Source organism: Anguilla anguilla, chromosome 13 (genome assembly GCF_013347855.1).
Source record: "Anguilla anguilla isolate fAngAng1 chromosome 13, fAngAng1.pri, whole genome shotgun sequence".
Taxonomy (NCBI): domain Eukaryota; kingdom Metazoa; phylum Chordata; class Actinopteri; order Anguilliformes; family Anguillidae; genus Anguilla; species Anguilla anguilla.
The window spans coordinates 39,939,814-39,959,110 of NC_049213.1; the positions used below are offsets into that span (position 1 = coordinate 39,939,814).

At 46.6% G+C, this 19,297-nt stretch overlaps 1 protein-coding gene across 1 annotated transcript; it reads right to left on the reverse strand.

The window, feature by feature from the left end:
- Window positions 1–945: 945 nt before the first annotated feature.
- On the reverse strand, window positions 946–10,096 carry lhfpl5a (LHFPL tetraspan subfamily member 5a). Its single transcript, XM_035387303.1, has 3 exons — window positions 9,055–10,096; window positions 3,022–3,258; window positions 946–1,013 (listed from the first exon to the last, which is right to left on the reverse strand). The coding sequence occupies exons 1-3, from the start codon at window positions 9,464–9,466 to the stop codon at window positions 1,003–1,005; spliced, it is 660 nt and encodes a 219-aa protein (XP_035243194.1). The 5' UTR covers window positions 9,467–10,096; the 3' UTR covers window positions 946–1,002.
- Window positions 10,097–19,297: the final 9,201 nt, after the last annotated feature.

Consider the following 19,297-nt stretch of genomic DNA (forward strand, 5'->3'; position numbering starts at 1 on the left):
CAGTGTGTCACTTCCCCTTGTGCATGTGTGTACGCACCCTTTGACACGCCTACCCCCTCACTTTATAGTGTGCCTTTGAATGCCTCTCTGAAAACGAAATGCATTCAGTTCTGAATTCTGCTTTCCCAGTTGCTATTTTATACACATCTTGGTGATGATTGGAAATTTTGTCTGATGATGCAATTATGGTATCTTTATTAGATAACCACCACAGTGTTAGTTTGATTATTAGGGTCCAAATGAATCTTCACTGACTCTGAAACTCTTATGAGATGGCAGGCCAGTTCGCTATGGTGAGGTGATGCTGAGATGGGGTAAGGTCGGGAGCACCTGCAACTTTGGATTAACGGCAGTCAGACACAAGGGGGCGCTGTTTACACATTTCCTGTACATCTGTGAACGCTCTCCAAGGTGTGAGTTCTCAATGTGTTTTCTGTACATACAGACATTCAATGTCTGGACCCACATTTTTTTCCCCTCGGATATAGCTGACACAATACTGCAGGACAGTTTAACTGTTTAAACCATATTTTTTTCAAATACGCAGTTAATATATTTCTGACAACATGAAGTCTCCTTCACATAAAACAATGATTATACAGGTATATTTCTATGTAGATAATATATTGTATTTCACTCATCACACACAGATTAACTTGGTTCTGACATGTTTACTTTCAGTGTAAAGCTGTCTCTCTGCTGGTTTCCATTGACCAGGGCCAGTGATGTCCCCTCTCCACAGATCTGTGGGGTACCGGGGGTACCCCCAGGGTACGCAGCTCAACCCGACAGAACCTCTGCCCATCTGCTCAGCATGTAATAATCACAGGTACCTTACCGACAGAACTGTGGAGAGAGGCCAGTTCATACCACTCCCAGCCTATGCCCCCCCCCCCCCCCAGCCCAGGACGGGGTTGGTACGGTCCAGTTTCGGTGCGGGACGAGCGCTGGACGCCGGACACACGGGTGGTCTCTGGAGGCTGGTCCTGAAGTCCGGGCCCCTCAGGCGTGGTCTGAAACAGGTAAGAGAGGCACAGCGACACCTTCGATCAGCGCGTGACATGTACACCTCTTTCCGTCCCAGATTTTGCGTGGATAAGCGCAGACAGAATTAGCTCATTTCCGCTCTCCCCTAAGCAGTGCCGTGCGTGTGAAATGTAGCCAAACCGTAGGCTGTGTGAAATTTTATTACGCTTGAGCGTTGACTACTTCGAGAGTGTTCCGTCCTACAGCGGAGCCCAACTTGTGTTCTTGCGTTCCAGGGCTAACCGATTCTGCCGCTCACGCAGATCGCCGGTTTAATCCGGCTCTGGTCACTTTGAGCCAGTTTAATCCGGCTCTGGTCACTTTGATGGGGATGTATTATCAGTGCCGCAAGGCTTAAGCCATGTTTTTTATTTTATTTATTTTTTGAAACATCATTCAGGGACTGTGGGGGGAAAAACTCAGTTTGACAGGTTTTAATGTGTCAGTTTCCCCCTGAATATACAAGCAGCAGTACAACTCCTGAGCCAACAGGCTTGTCAAGACCAAAGGATGTTTTTATTGATCGAGTCAGAGGTGTACCCCAAGGACCGATCCACTGCCAGTGGCACCATGAACTATTCAGAACAAATATTCCATTCTGGCTATTCCAAGAGCATTATTCATGACTCAGAGGGCTCGACAGATTTAGAGTCTGAGTGGATTCAAGTTCATCATTTTTCCATTTTCTCTCCAGGCCTTCCTAGTTACTGGCCAAACATCTTAATGTTGTTCTTTAGCTATTAAGGAAATGTACTCGGTGTCCTGATACATTGGTTCTACTCTTGAACTGAAATAACCTGCAGTTAATGATGTTCATATTTCCATATACCAAAGGAAAACCCAGACAAAGAAGATTGTAAATGATGATCAGAAGTGAAGATGACCAGGTAGTGGTTAGTAAAGTCCACCCTAAAAAATACTGAGATCAAGAAACAAAAAAAAATATGGCACGGTTGTGGGGTGGGGGGGAGAGAGACATAGCTTGACAAAGCCCTAGCATCTCTTCTAATAATGAGAGGTTTAAATCGCAAGGCTCCGTTTCAGTGCTGTGTGTTGAATGAAATGTGTCTTGCTGTGAGCCTGAGAGGCAGAGTACACTTTGAAGAGAGCAGGTCTCTGTGCAGCTCTAGTCCTGTCGTCACGGTCACTAGTTCTGCTGGAGTGGTCGCCTAGCTGAAAAAAACAAAAACAGCTGAAATAATGATATTCTGTTTATGCTTCTCCATGGGACCCCCCCTGGGGTGGGGAGAGCGTGTGTGTGTGTGTGTGTGTGTGTGTGTGTGAGCGCGTGCATGAAACTGCGGGGTGTAAGTTTTAAAGAACATCCACCCCGCAGTGGCATAATTTACTCAGAATTGTCTGCTGCCTGCTTTCATGCTGGTCCACTGTTCCTTTGGGTAAGTTCTGCTTCTGAAAAATGTATTTTAAATACCGCTCTTTTAAAGTAAGCACACAAGTGCGTAGATGACCCCCCCCTAATCTGACGGATGGGTCGTGGAGGCCGGCCAGGCGGGACATGTGGAGCGTCCCGTCTCTCTCAGGACGTCCTCCTGCTCGGGCCGGAAATTGGGCCGCAGACCTCAGAGCTCTTAGTTTAGGGACGTCTTGAGCTGAGAAGGTTTAAATGCGAGCTGATCGCACCTCCTGTCCCCGCTCGTCTGGGGGGGGGACGTGTGCACAGCTGAAATTTGGACACTGTGGTCCTCCAGGACTGGAGTTAAACCTGCAGGCACAGCGCCCTCTCCAGGGCTGGAGTTAAACCTGCAGACACAGCGCCCCCTCCAGGGCTGGAGTTAAACCTGCAGACACAGCGCCCCCTCCAGGGCTGGAGTTAAACCTGCAGACACAGCGCCCCCTCCAGGGCTGGAGTTAAACCAGCAGACACTGCGACCCTCCAGAACTGGAGTTAAACCTGCAGACACAGCGCCCCCTCCAGGGCTGGAGTTAAACCTGCAGACACAGCGCCCCCTCCAGGTCGTGAGTTTGACGCCTCACCTTTCGCCTCCACCTGGAAGTCCTCGGGCAGGAGCTTGTCCTGGCGGTTCCCCAGCACGAAGGCCAGGAAGGACAGCACCAGGGCGTCCAGGATGCTGATGATGGCCAGGATGTAGGCCCAGCGCACCGTGCAGTTCCCCAGCGTGTACTTGTCCGTGCGCTGCCCGCACATCCGCTTCACCTCCTCAGAGTCCCAGCCATCCGGGTAGATCATGCAGCCCATCACCATGCACACGGCTGGAGAGGGAGAGAGAGAGAGAGAGAGAGACACTGCACACGGCTGGAGAGAGAGAGAGAGAGAGAGAGAGACACTGCACACGGCTGGAGAGAGAGAGAGAGAGAGAGAGAGACACTGCACACGGCTGGAGAGGGAGAGAGAGAGAGAGAGAGACACTGCACACGGCTGGAGAGGGAGAGAGAGAGAGAGACACTGCACACGGCTGGAGAGAGAGAGAGAGAGACACTGCACACGGCTGGAGAGAGAGAGAGAGAGAGAGAGACACTGCACACGGCTGGAGAGAGAGAGAGAGAGAGAGAGACACTGCACACGGCTGGAGAGGGAGAGAGAGAGAGACACTGCACACGGCTGAGAGAGAGAGAGAGAGAGAGAGACACTGCACACGGCTGGAGAGAGAGAGAGAGAGACACTGCACACGGCTGGAGAGAGAGAGAGAGAGACACTGCACACGGCTGGAGAGAGAGAGAGAGAGACTGCACACGGCTGGAGAGAGAGAGAGAGGAGAGAGAGAGACACTGCACACGGCTGGAGAGGGAGAGAGAGAGAGAGAGAGACACTGCACACGGCTGGAGAGGGGGGGAGAGAGAGAGAGAGAGACACTGCACACGGCTGGAGAGGGAGAGAGAGAGAGAGAGAGACACTGCACACGGCTGGAGAGGGAGAGAGAGAGAGAGACACTGCACACGGCTGGAGAGGGAGAGAGAGGAGAGAGAGAGACACTGCACACGGCTGGAGAGGGGGAGAGAGAGAGAGAGAGAGACACTGCACACGGCTGGAGAGGGAGAGAGAGAGAGAGAGAGACACTGCACACGGCTGGAGAGGGAGAGAGAGAGAGAGAGAGACATTGCACACGGCTGAGAGAGAGAGAGAGAGAGAGAGACTGCACACGGCTGGAGAGAGAGAGAGAGAGAGAGAGACACTGCACACGGCTGGAGAGGGAGAGAGAGAGAGAGAGAGAGACACTGCACACGGCTGGAGAGGGAGAGAGAGAGAGAGAGACACTGCACACGGCTGGAGAGGGAGAGAGAGAGAGAGACACTGCACACGGCTGGAGAGGGAGAGAGAGAGAGAGAGAGACACTGCACACGGCTGAGAGAGAGAGAGACACTGCACACGGCTGGAGAGGGAGAGAGAGAGAGAGAGACACTGCACACGGCTGGAGAGGGAGAGAGAGAGAGAGAGAGAGACACTGCACACGGCTGGAGAGGGAGAGAGAGAGAGAGAGAGACTGCACACGGCTGAGAGAGAGAGAGACACTGCACACGGCTGGAGAGGGAGAGAGAGAGAGAGAGAGAGAGACACTGCAGATCAAGGAGGGATCACAGCTCAGAAGGTGCCATGGGGTGGGGCGGGGGGGACAACGGGTTGCCGAACTCCTGCCCACGCACGGGACGCACTCGCACGTGGCTTGTAGTTTCGCCGGCATACAGACTCCATCGTGTCTCCCTCACGTTTGAGGTGCGTTCGCTCGCTTACCTTGTGCACCTGTTCAGAAGCTGGGCTGACGCACTGAAAAAACTGCATTCTGTTCCGTCCTGTTCTGCTACAAGTAAAATAACCCCTGTTCAGTTCAAATGCTTCTGGAAAACCTGAATACGCGAATGAATAAAAACGTACCTGTAAAAATTATCAAAGCCTTAACTGGGAAACCCGTTAAGCGTTACCATAGAAACTCCAGCTCCTCGCGCACTCTGTATTTAAGTCCCGTGGTGTTAATGCCGGTTTCAGCCCCTGGTATTCGTGTCGCTGTTCGTCCCCGTGTTGGAGTGGTCACCCCTGTGCACGTTGCCCTCTGAGCAAACAGACCCGAACAGCATCTAAAGTTGAGAACATCTAAAATCTTGACTAGCGTTTGTAAATCACGATGGGGGGGGGGGGGGGGGAGGAAGAAGGCACTGAAAATTAGAAAATGGCTGGCAACCTGTCAACTTTGTTTCACCGTTTATTAAATCCAATTTTTTATTTTATTTATTTATTTATTTTTTTTAACTTCGAACTGCTTAAGTTAGTCACGCTGTACCTCTGCCCACTGAAGAGACATCACGATCAGACGCTGTGTGGTTGGATGTCAGCATCAGGCCGCCGCGCGCGGGTGGCGTTGGCGCCCGGCGGGGGAGGGCGCTCGTGTCCACGCAGGTGAATAATGAATGAGACGCTATCTCGGGTCTCGCACAGAAACCCTGTCTGCCTCGGGTCTGGAGTTGCCAGGCAACTGCTTTCGATGCAAGCGATCCACGGTATCGGGTTTCCGAGTACTTTCTCCGCCTGCTATTTTTTTTTTTTTTTTTTTTTTTTTTTTTTTTTTTTTCTGCCGCCGTGAACCAGACACCACCGTGAACTAGCCCTTCCCTTATTGCCAATTACATAATTTTAGTTTTGCGGCTTACCTGTTAGCTGCTCTAGAATTTAAAAGAAAAAAAATCATTGTTTTACCTGCTTACGTGCCAACTGAGAGATCATAGTCTATAAGATGTAAGATTTTTTCTACTTTATAAAGCCAGCATCTCCCAACAAATTTTCACCTGCAGATTCTGGTGCCGGAGATAAAGGGGTGTTGAAATATTCTTACAGCTCTGAGTTGCGATGAAAATACATTATTTCTATCTCAACATTTCACGTCATCTCTGACAAATTAGCTAGATGTGAATAGTTGTTGAAGGAAATGCTGCCTCTCGGATTTGCATAAAACCACGCGTCAATCCGCGAGAAGGTTATCGATTTTGAGAAGCGTGGCGAACCAAGTAATCGCATCTCTGATGTATTTAACTGAATGCTGAGAACAGACAGGATGATCTTGATATATGTTCTAAACTGCACGCATGGCATGCTGCATATCACACAATCTGAGGCGGCAGGATTAGTTCTCTTGGCTTCGCTCTCCCCCTCGGAACATGAAGCAGGCCTAAATGATTAGAACCCGGTACTATGCCACGCTAGCCCAGGGGTGCAGATACGCTAGCCTGCCACTCGCAAGGGTTTAAATGGTAAGGCCAGGTTAAACTTGAATGCTTAGATATCTTACAGTGCACTACTTCAGGAAGTAATATATTTTCATAAGCAATTTCCTCTGTGTAGGAAACATTATTTATTATTGTTCATTGTATTCACGTGACATTTGCAACACACACACACACACACACACACACACACATAAGCTGTAGCTTGCGTGCATATTTTTACACTTCATGGATAAGGTTAGAGGTCCAACTCTTTCTGTACGAGGTTTTGCTATTTTAACTCTCATCCAAAATGCTGCAGCTCGTCTGGGCTTTAACCTCCCCAGACACTCCCACGTCACTCCCCTGCTCACTACCCTCCACTGGCTGCCTGTTATGGCTCGCATCAAATTCAAAACATTGGTCCTAGCATACCAGGCAGTCAAGGGGTCAGCCCCAGCACACCTCCACACGATCTTAAAACCCAACATGCCAGCCAGACCCTCCGTTCCGCTACCTCAGGATGCCTGGCACCTCCCCTCTTCGCACTTGCACTTCCCGGTCACGTCTCCTGTCTGTTCTGGCTCCACGATGGTGGAATGACCTTCCCGTGGAGGTCAGAACAGCTGAGACCCTGATCACCTTCAAGCGGCGACTGAAGACTCACCTCTTCAGGTTGCACCTCTCCCCACCCCTCCCTACCTCCCTGTAGTCTCTAATTGACTATGTAAGCTTAGGTATGTATCTAGGTAAGCTGTTTATTTTAGTTTTTGCACTTGTGCCTACTTGTTTAATTATTTCTTGTATTATTTGCATAGACTGCTTTGCTGCTGCGTTTGTTTGTGTTGATCAGATTAACCTACAGGGTCCAAGTTAAACTATGCGATCGCTCCCTGCACTTGGAACTGTACTTCCCTCTGGATAAGAGCGTCTGCCAAATGCCTGTAATGTAATGTAATGTAAATCAATGGCCAGTTGCTCTTTTATTAAACACTTGTGCTGGAGTAAAGGGTTAATTCACAAAGGGATATGCGCGCAGCTCCGGGGCATGATCTTTAGTATTCATTAAAAACGCACGAGGCTCCAGCGGAGAGCGGGGTAATCCAATCTAACACCGTCTGCCCTGTGTGTTCAGACGGCCTGCGATTCGTGCGCCCACCGCGCGTGCGAGTCCAGACTGCCGCCGTCTGTCCGTCGCTCTTTCTCATCACACTTTTTCAGATTGGAGGGTGCGGTTCCTTTTCTGGGCCCCGCTGATGAGAATCTGCTCCGGGGAGCCGCAGAAAAAAATTAAGCGTCGCTTAATAATGAGAGGTTGCGAGGAGGGGAAGATTGGGGCTGTGCTCATAATGCATTTCTTCCTGGTACAGGTGCCCCACTGAATCTCAGTGATGAAACCTTTTTTTTTCGTTCTTTTTTAAAATATGAAATTTTCAAAGCAGTCTTCCCCTAATCTCAGGAGCCATGTCTCAGCAATAGCCTACTACTGCTGGCTCTGTTGTGTAAAATAGTTGCCCATTCTGTAAATTTGTTTTAGCGAATGCATACTCTATATGAGCACATAACAGCACGTTTTTGTTGTCTGTTTATTTTCCTTTAATTTATATTGCTATTAATCTTTTTTAAAACTGTTTCCAGTCCAATATATTTTACTGTATCCGTTTTCATGCGGAAGGAGTAAGTAGCCTACTTGGACGCTTCGTGTGAAATCGATATTACCAGTCTGCACGGCAGAGAAAGTGACATCTTATACGCGTCCTGACATTAACCCGTTCGCCATCTGGTAAACCATCCACAACTCGCGTCAGTCCTTGTCGCGCGCCACTTAACTGTGGGAGCCTATAACTTAGTTAACGTCCCCTCTCAGCGTTACCCTTAAACAAACGAAACAGGGCAGCACATTAAAGTTATGATTTTGTTTCACCAAGAAAAGCAGTAACCCGCACAGGTTTCCCTCGACCTAACGAACTTTCACCAAACTTTCGCCACACCGTAAAATGCGCCTTTCGATATCTATAGGCTAGAACCTGTAAAACGTGGTAACATTTGTCATTATTGCTGTACTTAATCTCCCCGGTGTCTTTTTTCAGACATCTCTGAAAGCTGCCCACGTTGTCGTGAAAAGGTATAATTTCGATTGTATAATGAACTGGTTTGGTGACTTCTGTACGGTGCACCCAATATTAGCCAATGTTGGCTATCTTGTAAATATTCGTTTATAGTTTACATCGAAACGATAGGCTAAGGCTCCCAATACAGACCGTAAACTAGACAATACCTCCTTAGAAGTGGCCACGTGCCTTACGTATTTAGCTGCACTTGATTGGAAAAATGCAAATATGGGCATCTCCGTGTACGCTCCTATCAACTAGATCATTTAGATCTCAGTTATTGTGTGCTGCGAGCCTTTTGTTACTCCTCGTGTTTTCTGCATATATATGTCCCTTCAGTGCGCATGAGTGGTCCTTATAGACCCTCATCGCTGTAAATGCGAAATGACAAGTGTTGACAGGTCACTGATTTAAATAGCGCCGGAGCTTCATTGATTTATTGTCCCTTCCACGACAAGACTTTCGTCTGAGTCTAATGGTGACAGAGCGCAGTCCTCGCGCCCCAGTGAACATAGCTCAGAGGCTTTCTCGGTTAACCCTGATGCAGAAGCAAAACTGCACGTCGTACGTCGACTTAACATTTGTTAGACTTAAATGCTGTCCCTTATAAACCATTAATAATTCACCCACATGGAATTAACTAGCAATTCGCTTTGGTCTGCCTCTGTATTAGCTCGTATACTAACTATCGAAACTCCAACTAATCAGTGAATTATCTTTTTTTCCCGCACGAGGCAAACTGACTTACACGACGCGAGCTGCATCCAGGCGCAAATCTTGTAGACGCTTCCCGCGTTGCAGAAGAAGAAGAGGCTGAAGCAGACGATGCTGCCCACGACCAGCAGCATGGAGATGCCCACGAAGAACATGGCAGTTTTGAAGGCTCCAGACGGGATGGAGCCGAAGTCCAGTGCGCTGCCCTTGCACGTCAGCTCGGAGGTCAGCGCGTTGCCGATGCAGTAGTGGAAGAGTCCGAAGTAGCCGGCCTGGGGGGTATTGACGCTGTCCCCGATCCAGTACGGCTGGATGAACACCACCACGGTGATGATGGCAAAGCAGATCGTGAATATCGCCCAGAGCACGCCGATCGCCCGGGCGTTCCTCACGTAGTTGGTGTGGTAGATTTTGGCCGCTTCCTGAGCAGGTAGCATTTTTTCCATAGTATGCACGAGAATCCAGAAAAAAACTAAATGGGAAAAACGAGCAAACAGACGCACACAGAGAGCGCCAAGACGCCAGCAACACACGAACTCCACGCGTAGAAAGTGTCCTCCGATTCAGGTTCTCAGGTTAAGCAATATTTCACCCGAGCCAAAAATAAATGAAATCTGCGCCGCGCTTTCTTTTACTCGTTTCGATCGTTTTTTGCCACTGCTCCATAAAATCGACGCTCCCATTCACTTTTTTTTCCCGCTGTCCTATACTTGCACGGTGTGACCTGTTGTCAGAGTTTCCTCAGAAATAACTGACATTTCTGTTTTCTTGATGTGGATTAAACGACAGGAAGGCTCTTCTTCTGTGTGTTTTAATAAATTAGTTAACGGTCCTCGAGGACTCTGGCAAGCCCATCTGTTGATCGCGCGCAGCCAGCCAGCCCCCACACGTCTCCGCTCCCTTCAGACCGCTGGCCAGAAATTCAGCACCACTGACAGCTCCATCTAAAGAGTGATGACGTCCATCTCGCGCGGGCGCGTGCCCGAATGAGCAGGGGGGAAGGCGGGAAGGGGGGCCTTGATGAATTCCACATGACTACATGTAAGCGGGAGAGTGACATCTGAACAGCGCGAGCGTCCGGGTGGAAAGGGGTAATGAGGCGGAAGGCGGTTTTTTTTATAGCTCTCCCGTGGCAGGAACCAATTTTGAGAGGATTTAAATAGAATTGTCTGGGCTGTCTTATGACAGCGATACCGCAAATATCTTTCACACTGCGCGTACGTACATTATCTGAGCGCCCACATGTTATAGCTGGTCCACCTTAATATGCTGGCAAAGCCACTACTGTATGTCACAGTAATCAGTTAAAGGATAGTGAATTAATCGTAAATCTACCTGGAATAGCATATCGGGTAACATGGCTCCTGACACCACGTGGAGCAGGTGGGAAACGGGGTGGTACTAATTAATAGTGTTTATGTGTTCTTTGGAAGAGGGGAAAAAAGCTCTCTAATTACAATCGAAATGATTTCACTCACATTTCATACCTGGCTCCAGAAAACGAAGTGTTTCACGTGGCTTCGTCCTGCTTGGTGTCTTGTAATTGTGCAAATCACGTCTAATTCATTAGGTTTGGTAACCAGGAAAGTGTGTACACATCTGTGTGCATGTGTGTAAATATTTGTGTGGTTGTGCATGTGTGTTTGCACGTGTGTATATGGTGTATGTGTGCACACATACTCTGTGCATGTCTGTAATTATTTATATTTGTGCCTGTGTTTTCAGTGTATGTGTGTGTAAATGTTTGTGTAGTTATGCGTGAGCATATGTTTATGCTTGTGTGGGTTTGTACATGCATGTGTTTGTGCATGTGAGTGTGTGTGTGTGTGTGTGTGTGTGTACATGAGTGTGCAGGTACAGTGCTTGCCATAATGTTTGGGGCAAAGATATTTTTTCTTGATTTGACTCTGTACTCCACTTTGTCTCGTATCCTCTGGATGCAATGACTGTTTGAAGTCTGTGACTTACAGGCAGCACCAGGTGCTGAGTATCTTCTCAGGTGATGCTCTGCCAGGCCTGTACTGCAGCCATCTTCAGCTCCTGCTTGTTTTGGGGGCTAGTTGCTTCAAGTTTCCTCTTCAGCAAATGAAACGCGTGTTCAGTGTGGTTCAGATGAGGTGATTTACTTAGCCAGTCAAGAATTATCCAGTTTTTGTCTTTGAAAAACTCCTTTGTTGCTTAAAGCAATGTGTTTGGGATAATTTTCTTCCTGTAGGATGAAGTGCTGTCCAACGAGTTCGGAGGCATTTTATTTGAACTTGAGGCGATGTTGCTTTGCACTTCAGAATTCATTCATTCAGTTACATCATCAATGAAGACTAGTGAGCCAGTACCTGTGGCATACATGCCCAAACCATAACACCCCCCACCACCATGTTTCACAGATGAGGTGGTACTGTTTGCTTTGTATCTTGGGCAGTTCCTTTTGGCCTCCACACTTTGCTCTTGCCATCACTCTGATACAAGTGAATCTTGGTCTCGTCTGTGCACAAGACCTCTTTCCAGAACTCTGCAGGCTCTTTTAGGTACTTGGCAAACCGTTACCTGGCCACCTGTTTTTGTGGCTAATTAGTGATTTGCATCTTGGAGTGTAGCAATGTTTAAAGAGTAAAGTGCATTATGTTGTTCAATGACTGCAAGTTTCCAAGTACTAAGTCTTAGTTTGAGTCTCCCCTTAACCTATGAGAATGCGTTCTCAGTGCACTTGTGCTTTGAAAACAGCGCCCTCACATGGCAGTGCTTAATAATACAATATTAAAAACATGCTGTATCTGCTGTATGGGTTACTGTTGACTTTCAGATGCTGTTGGAGGTTTTGTGCTCCTGATGTCCTTTGCTTGTGTGTGTGTGTGTGTGTGTGTGTGTGAGAGAGAGAAATCAAAAGAAGACCAAGCGAACGTGCAGTGCCAGACGGGCCAGGCGGGAAAGAGGCCTGTGGCAGAAGCCATCAGTCTGGGTGAGTCACCTACCCCTCACCGCAAGTGAGTCCCAAACCAAAAAAAAACCTTACCCTTGAAACTTATTGATTGGAATGGGTCCAGGGGCTTGGTTATATCAGTACATTTTCATTGGTTGCACTCTGTTTTATCGTACTTATATTTTAAATTTCAGAGAACATATGGGGGGTTCACAGTTTACAGTTCTTTATTTATTTGAACAGGGAGTCAAAACCCATTGGGAAGCTGTTTCTGTTGGAATGCTCTATGATACTAGGAAAATCTAATCTTTGGAGGAGTACAGTGCCTCATTGGGGATAGCTGAATGAATAAAGATGAGAATGGCCATCATCGAGGAATAGGTGTGGCGGTTTGGGAAAACGGTTGGTGTGGAGACCTTTTGTACAAAGCAGTCAAGGACCGTTTAAAGCCCTGCACTAGCGCGCCACCTGCTGCCCAACTCGATTTAAGATTTCCCAGCCCATTCGCTGCTATTCACGGATGCAAATACTGTATCTCCGTGCTGGTATTTGGCCAAATTAAAGATACTTTTGGAAGTAGAAAAAATACGTGTACAAAATGTCTATTTCCAGCCGCGTTCAGGAGAATAGTCAGAATAACAAGCGTTTTAGCGAGGCACGACTAAAACATTATTTATTTATTGTTTGTGAATTTAACATGTTTTTAAATAAAAAAAATCTGTTTGAACAGGTCCTATTTGAAAGGACTTAGGCGAGTTACTGTTCAATGTTATGAAATTTCCCTTAAAATAGCATATAGGTTTTAATATAATTATGGGAATCATTTAGAACAGAGGACGTATGATCTCCGTGAAAGATGCCCTTATATGCAATTTAAAAACCAGCCATCTACAATTACTCGTTTTTGTGTTTGTTTTTTTCTTCTCAAATCTGTTTTCCTCTTAGTCGTGATAGCCTACTATGTTACAATACATTTGATACACCAAACTTGTGTATTGGTGTGAGCGTTCCGTAGCCTATTGGCCTACCATTAAGGCTATTGATCAGGTCACGACAGAGTCTCTCGTCATGCCTCAGCGATTAGGCTGTTAAATTAAAGTTAAAGTAGCTCGTGAAATATAATACACATGAACGGCCTGCGCAAACACGCCACAATGCGGTGTGCTTCTGAGATTAGACAAATAAATCAATACGTGTCTCACGTGCCCTATTCAACCGTTCAGCTGTCCTTTCCATGAAAAACCGCCACACACACACACGTCGACTGAAAGACGGAAATTGCCATCTGTTCTTACTGATAGCGGTTTGAGCGGCATGTGCTAAATGTCAGCTCATAGGGGACCAAACGGTAGCTACAATGCCGCATTCAACGGTGGGAGGTTGAATAGTAGACCAGTAATGGTGATGGTGAAAATCTGATTGCCTAATTATTTTCCTATTGCTAATAATCTACTACAACTGAAACTAATACTACTACTACTACTACTAATAATAATAATAATCACTGTCATCATCATTATGATGCCAAAAGAGAAATATTAATTCACTTGCGCGTTTAACATCAGAAAGCACTCAAGTCATATAAAATGAAAAATACTCCCCACAAAAATGATTTTTTACCTCGGTTTCCCCAGGGATGTATTGGCCTGTTATTGCGGTGACACAGTGGATGTGCCTGCTGTTTCTCCTAGCTCAGGGACGGTTATTAACCGTCACATAACGTTGTGCTAAATGCACCGGCAGTATCATGTAACCCCTGGTGATTACGGGTTCACACACAAATCTGCCACATGTTAATTATGTATATTCTGTATCTAACCCTAGGGAGTTCTTCTGTGTACATGCGATTGGACACTCACTCACATATGGTAGGTCATATTCATAACTTACTGCAATTATCATTTTTAAATTACACACATCTTAAATGACAGAATATAACATGATATTCACATTTCCTTAACAAGACCAATAATACCAGTAATACGGCTAGATGAACAGGCTAGGTCAAGTCGCATGATATTTATCTACCACTAGGGTGCGACATAGAGCTGTCTCCTCAGAATTTTAAGAACCAGACAGTGGACAGAAGCATTGCTGAGTTGATTTAACCAAGGGGTTCCAAAGAACCTCTCACGGGCACCTAAAATGAGATGGCCTCGAGGTTTGCTATCTCAATAAGTAAGCGAGGACCGTGCTTTTGGGGTCTGTGGTCCGAGGCTGTGGTTCTGCTCCCCACCCAAAATCAGCTCAGCCCCTTCAGCCTTTCTCTTTAAATCAAGATTTAAAACCCGTTACTCGGGTTTCCAAACATTTAATGTTTTTTTAAAAACATCCAGTCTGTGTTTGTATGTTTATGTATATATTTTGTATGCATATATTTCATACAGCACTTAAGGCTCAACAGTTGCTGATTTAAATGAGCTTTATAAGTGAAATTTACTTACCTGTAAATAATTTAAATGTGTCGATTGATCAGATGAACGAGCTGGTTATTACAAATCAGACTTAATGTGGGAAGGAAGAGGTCAGGCTGGCTTATTCCTATTAGTGATTATGGCTCAGTTCCAGTTTTCATTACAAGCACTGGTTTCAGTTAGAATGGCTTCACAAGGTTTCACTATTTGTTTAATAATTTGTTTTGCCAAAGAAAGGGGAAACGGAGTATGTACACAATGTGTTCATAACGTTGACCACAAAGTGGTAAGAAACCAACAGCACCACAAGTGGACTGGAAAACGCAGAATATTATATCTACCCTGAGGAATATACTGGCATAAGAGACACGGACAGACTAGGCTCCAACACAGTGTGTGTAAAAGCAGATTTTTCTTTAACAGAATACAAAATATCCAGACAAAAAGAACATATTAATATATTTTTGTTGGCTTGTAAAATTAGTAATTATGTTCTCTGACCAACAATGTTCCTACATCAAAAAAGAATATTAACAAGAAAGGCCAATGACTTTAGTTTTTATTATGAGGGATATTTTAGCCAACGTCACATCATTCGCATTGATGGATAGACGGGATGCAATCAGGTTATGTCAAAGCAACGATCCAATTTTCGTCTATAAAGTGGAGAGGGCTTGCTCTGTGGCAGGCAGTTCTCAGAATAATGAGGGGTAGATCACAGATAAAGGCGCATCAGTCTCAAGTGCATTTTTGGCACCCTTTGGTTTTAAGTAAATCAAACCACAGCGGCCTACAGTTTGTCACGGTTTCTTGTATCAAAAGCCTCCAACTTCTGAAGCTTCTTTCCTGGCGTCACAGTCAGTTTGAAACATTCATGGCAGATGAGCCCCATTAATATCCTCCCAGATTATAATCTGAGGTACATATTCTCATCTCTCCCAGATTATAATCTGAGGTACATATTCTCGTCTCTCCCAGATGATAATCTGAGGTACATATTCTCATCTCTCCCAGATTATAATCTGAGGTACATATTCTCATCTGCCTATGACCTCTGACCTCAGCACAAAGCCTTATTTACTAAGCATTGCTCACTTTCCCAAGCGTCAGCAAGGAAACACACAATCGTTTCTTTTTTTTTTGTTTCTTTTTGCCGTCTCAGCCTAATCTTTCTCCACATCCTTCTGTGGGTCTGTTTCCATGGAAACGTGGCACCATCTCTGCCCGGAGTTAAGCACGCGCGCGTCCACGCCGCCCCCCCCCCCCCCCCCCCCCCCCCCCCAGAGCAGGGTTTAGGAGTCATGGAGACCAACATCCGACAGAGAGGCCTTGTGACATCTCCATTGACATTTTCTGCTTCACACGGACACCTCTTCCCACAATAACCCCCCCCCCCTTTTGAAAAAGAAAGCGTGTCTGATAACACAGGAACAATGATCAGACGACACGTCTGCTCACGAGAGTAAATAACCGAGCTTATATTTGGGATTTCCTCCCTTCGCGCTGGCCCAGGGTGCATTGTGGGTTTCGCGCTGGCCCAGGGTGCATTGTGGGTTTCGCGCTGGCCCAGGGTGCATTGTGGGTTTCGCGCTGGCCCAGGGTGCATTGTGGGTTTCGCGCTGGCCCAGGGTGCATTGTGGGTTTCGCGCTGGCCCAGGGTGCATTGTGGGTTTATTCCCTTCCTGTCTCGGTTTGATTCAGAAATCGAGCTGCATTTAATTCCCTTTGTGTGATTTCCTGTTGGCTGGCAGTGCCACGTGACTCGTGTGGGTCCTGTCAGTGGGTAGATGCCCGGGCTGCTGGAGGAGCCCTAAGCCCCATGAAAAGAGCAGCACTGGGGCCCTTACAAACACATGTGTGTACATACGGGCGGCAATGTAGCACAGTGGGTAAGGAACTGGGCTTGTAACCGAAAGGTCATAGGTTCGATTCCTGGGTCGGACACTGCCGTTGTACCCTTGAGCAAGGTACTTAACCTGCATTGCTTCAGCATATATCCAGCTGTATAAATGGATGCAATGTAAAATGCTATGTAAAAGTTGTGCAAGTCGCTCTGGATAAGCCTGTAATGTAATGTAATATATATGCATAGAAAAGCATATATTGCTGGCAGCGATAGCATTCCGCTCTGTCAGGTCAGACCTTTTTGAGCGTGTGTATCAGACACTGTCCCGACAGACTCTCCTCACCCCCCCCCCCCCCCCCCCCACCCCACAAGAAGGAGAGGGATCAAGGTGCCTTCTGAACCGACATGTCTGTGACATCAACCCCTTAAAACATCAGGATATTTTCGACTGATCATTGAAAGGAAATATCGGATCTATAGTTTTATCTGACGGTTCTCATAACAGAGGCCCGACATCTCCACCATGTTTTCAGGAATATTATACTGTATTGTGTGTGTGTGTGTGTGTGTGTGTGTGTGCATGCGTGTAATGTGTGTGTGTGTGTGCGTGCCTGCGCCTGTATGTGTGTGTGTGTGCGTGTGTATGTGCCTGTGTGTGTGTGCGCGTCTCTCTGTGCCTGTGTGTGTGTGTGCGTGTGCATGTGATGTGTGTGTGTGTGTGTGTGTGTGCATGTATGTGTCTGTGAGTGTGTGTGTGAGTGCCTGTGCGTGTGTTTGTGCTCGTGCCTGTGTGTGTGTCTGTGCTTGTGCCTGTGTGTGTGTGTGTCTGTGCTCGTGGCTGTGTGTGTGTGCGTGTGTGCGCATGTGTGTGTGTCGGCTGTAGTATGCCCACAGGCAGATGTGGCAGACTGACCTAGATGAAGTCAGAACCAGCTGATTTTTTATTATTTTTGCCCGAGTCCTCTTGTTCTCTCTGCCAAGTGGAGAGGGTCACATTCCACCTCCCCCTGCCCCCCCCCCCCCCCCCAACTTAAAAATCAGCCCATCACCCACCTCCCCCCACCCCCAAAAAACCTACCATGTGACACCCAGCAGAGTGCTCTAGTGGAGTGTGAGTCTTTGTTGGGTATGCGCAGTGCAGTGTGTCAATCACACAGGCCAGAGAGCGCGTTTCCACCCTGCCATGATCTCCCGTTCCGCACTGAGAGAGCCCCACTGCAGCAAGGGAAACAATCGCTGGATGCCACAAGACATTAATAATCGATGACCCAGCAACGTATGGCCTGGAATGTCTATGCCGGTACTGAGGCGCTCCCCACATCCTCATGGGGGTGGGCGGGAAAAAGAAACGGTAACCTAATCCTTATTCCGTTCAAAACTACAGGTAACATCTGGTGAGGAATTGCGGTCAGCTTGCCACTGCTCCACAGTTAGATTCCAAAACTGAGGGAGAGTTCTGTGCTCTCTCTCTCTCTCACTCTCTCTCTTTCTCCACTTTTTGCAGACCTACGCACTCCCCTTTCTCGCTCGTTGTTGACGTTCCAGAATTAGTGTCTGAAAAAACCTGATGGTTGGATGAATTACAGTGCCCCTCCAACCCAATATATTCCAGACCTGTCAATCAAAGGGCCTTGATGCTGCTAATGTTACCATGGGTGTGGTGGTATAACTAATAGTCTTACCTTTCGAGGCCCCGCTTGTGTTTTTTTTTTTTTCTTTTCTTTTCTTCTTCTTTTGGATCACTCAAAATTGGCATACAGATTCTAAATGGACTTTAAATTGTGTGCCACCGGGCTGCAGGTCTGGCGCGACATGCATAATGTATTATGACATAGTGTAATGTATTATGACATAGTGGCTTTGTGACAGAAGCACGGTAGTTTCCCCCATCACCCCAGGCCGTGCTGATATATGCTGGGGAATTGCTAACTCTGTTTCACTCTAACCTCCAGCGAGGACTGCGGCTTGATCCACGTTACAGTGTATTAGTCTACCACCTGAAGACTCATTGAGACTAACAGGTCATTTTTTACCAAGGCATTTGCATTACACTCACTTAAATGCCATTGCCTGAAACCAGTACGGCTTAATCAAACATAAGCTTAGAATGTGGGCATATTTAATCTTTTAAATGAATACTAGACAGGACTTCAAAAAGGGAAGTATGTACGTGAGAGAGGGCATTTAAGAGAGCTTCCTTTGTCCACAGGAACTACACTCATCACACAAAAAAACTTAAGTGCAACATATGCGGCTTTTCATGCCGATGATTTTTGTTGTATTGTCACGGAATAATGATGCAACATCAGCAGTGACCTGAAATGGCTGCAGCCCCTTTGTGTGTGTTTAGTAACACAAAAGAGGGTATTTCAGTCCTGTGAGTGGAAAAAAACACTTTGTATATAAAATAGTTGTGTTATACAAATAAACTTGTATAAAGTGCATTATAGTTCTGTATTCATTTGAGGAAACATTCCATTGTGTATTTCAGCCAGCCTTGCTACTTTTTATAGAAATATATAGAGCTTTTAAGGTGATCAAGTCTTGTTTGGAAATGGGGTGAACTTAAAACAAAAAAACAAAAAAACACTTAAAATCTGTTAGTGCTTTTTTAACAGTACTCCTTTTGAAAACATGTCACTTATTTCTATTAATAAATATAATGCACTAACAACTCCCGCAACATTACAAATTATGAGCATATTACTTATACTCATAATTTGCTTATATAAACCGTTTCTCGGTTCATTGCAAAAAGTCACTCTCTTAAAGTCAGTTTGGAAATATGTGCCCAACTTACCATAAATCACTTCATGCTTCATGCCTATTAAACGCTCAGCACGTGGAGCTGGCGTTCCATTCGCTGCTGCTCGTGCTCGATCCCGCGGGTGCAAAATTCGAGCCCTTTCGACCTCTCCCAAGATCCCTGAAACATTCTCGCTTTATGGGCGTTTAATGCGTTTCAGATGGCGCAGCCCGCGATATCGCCCTTTCTGCGCGAGGTGTCTTCCCAATCACGAAGCCTCGCACCTACGGCAAGTCCACCGCGAGCCCCAATTGGTCCGTTACTTTGCAGACAGGCGGGGAGTGGTTCGTTTGT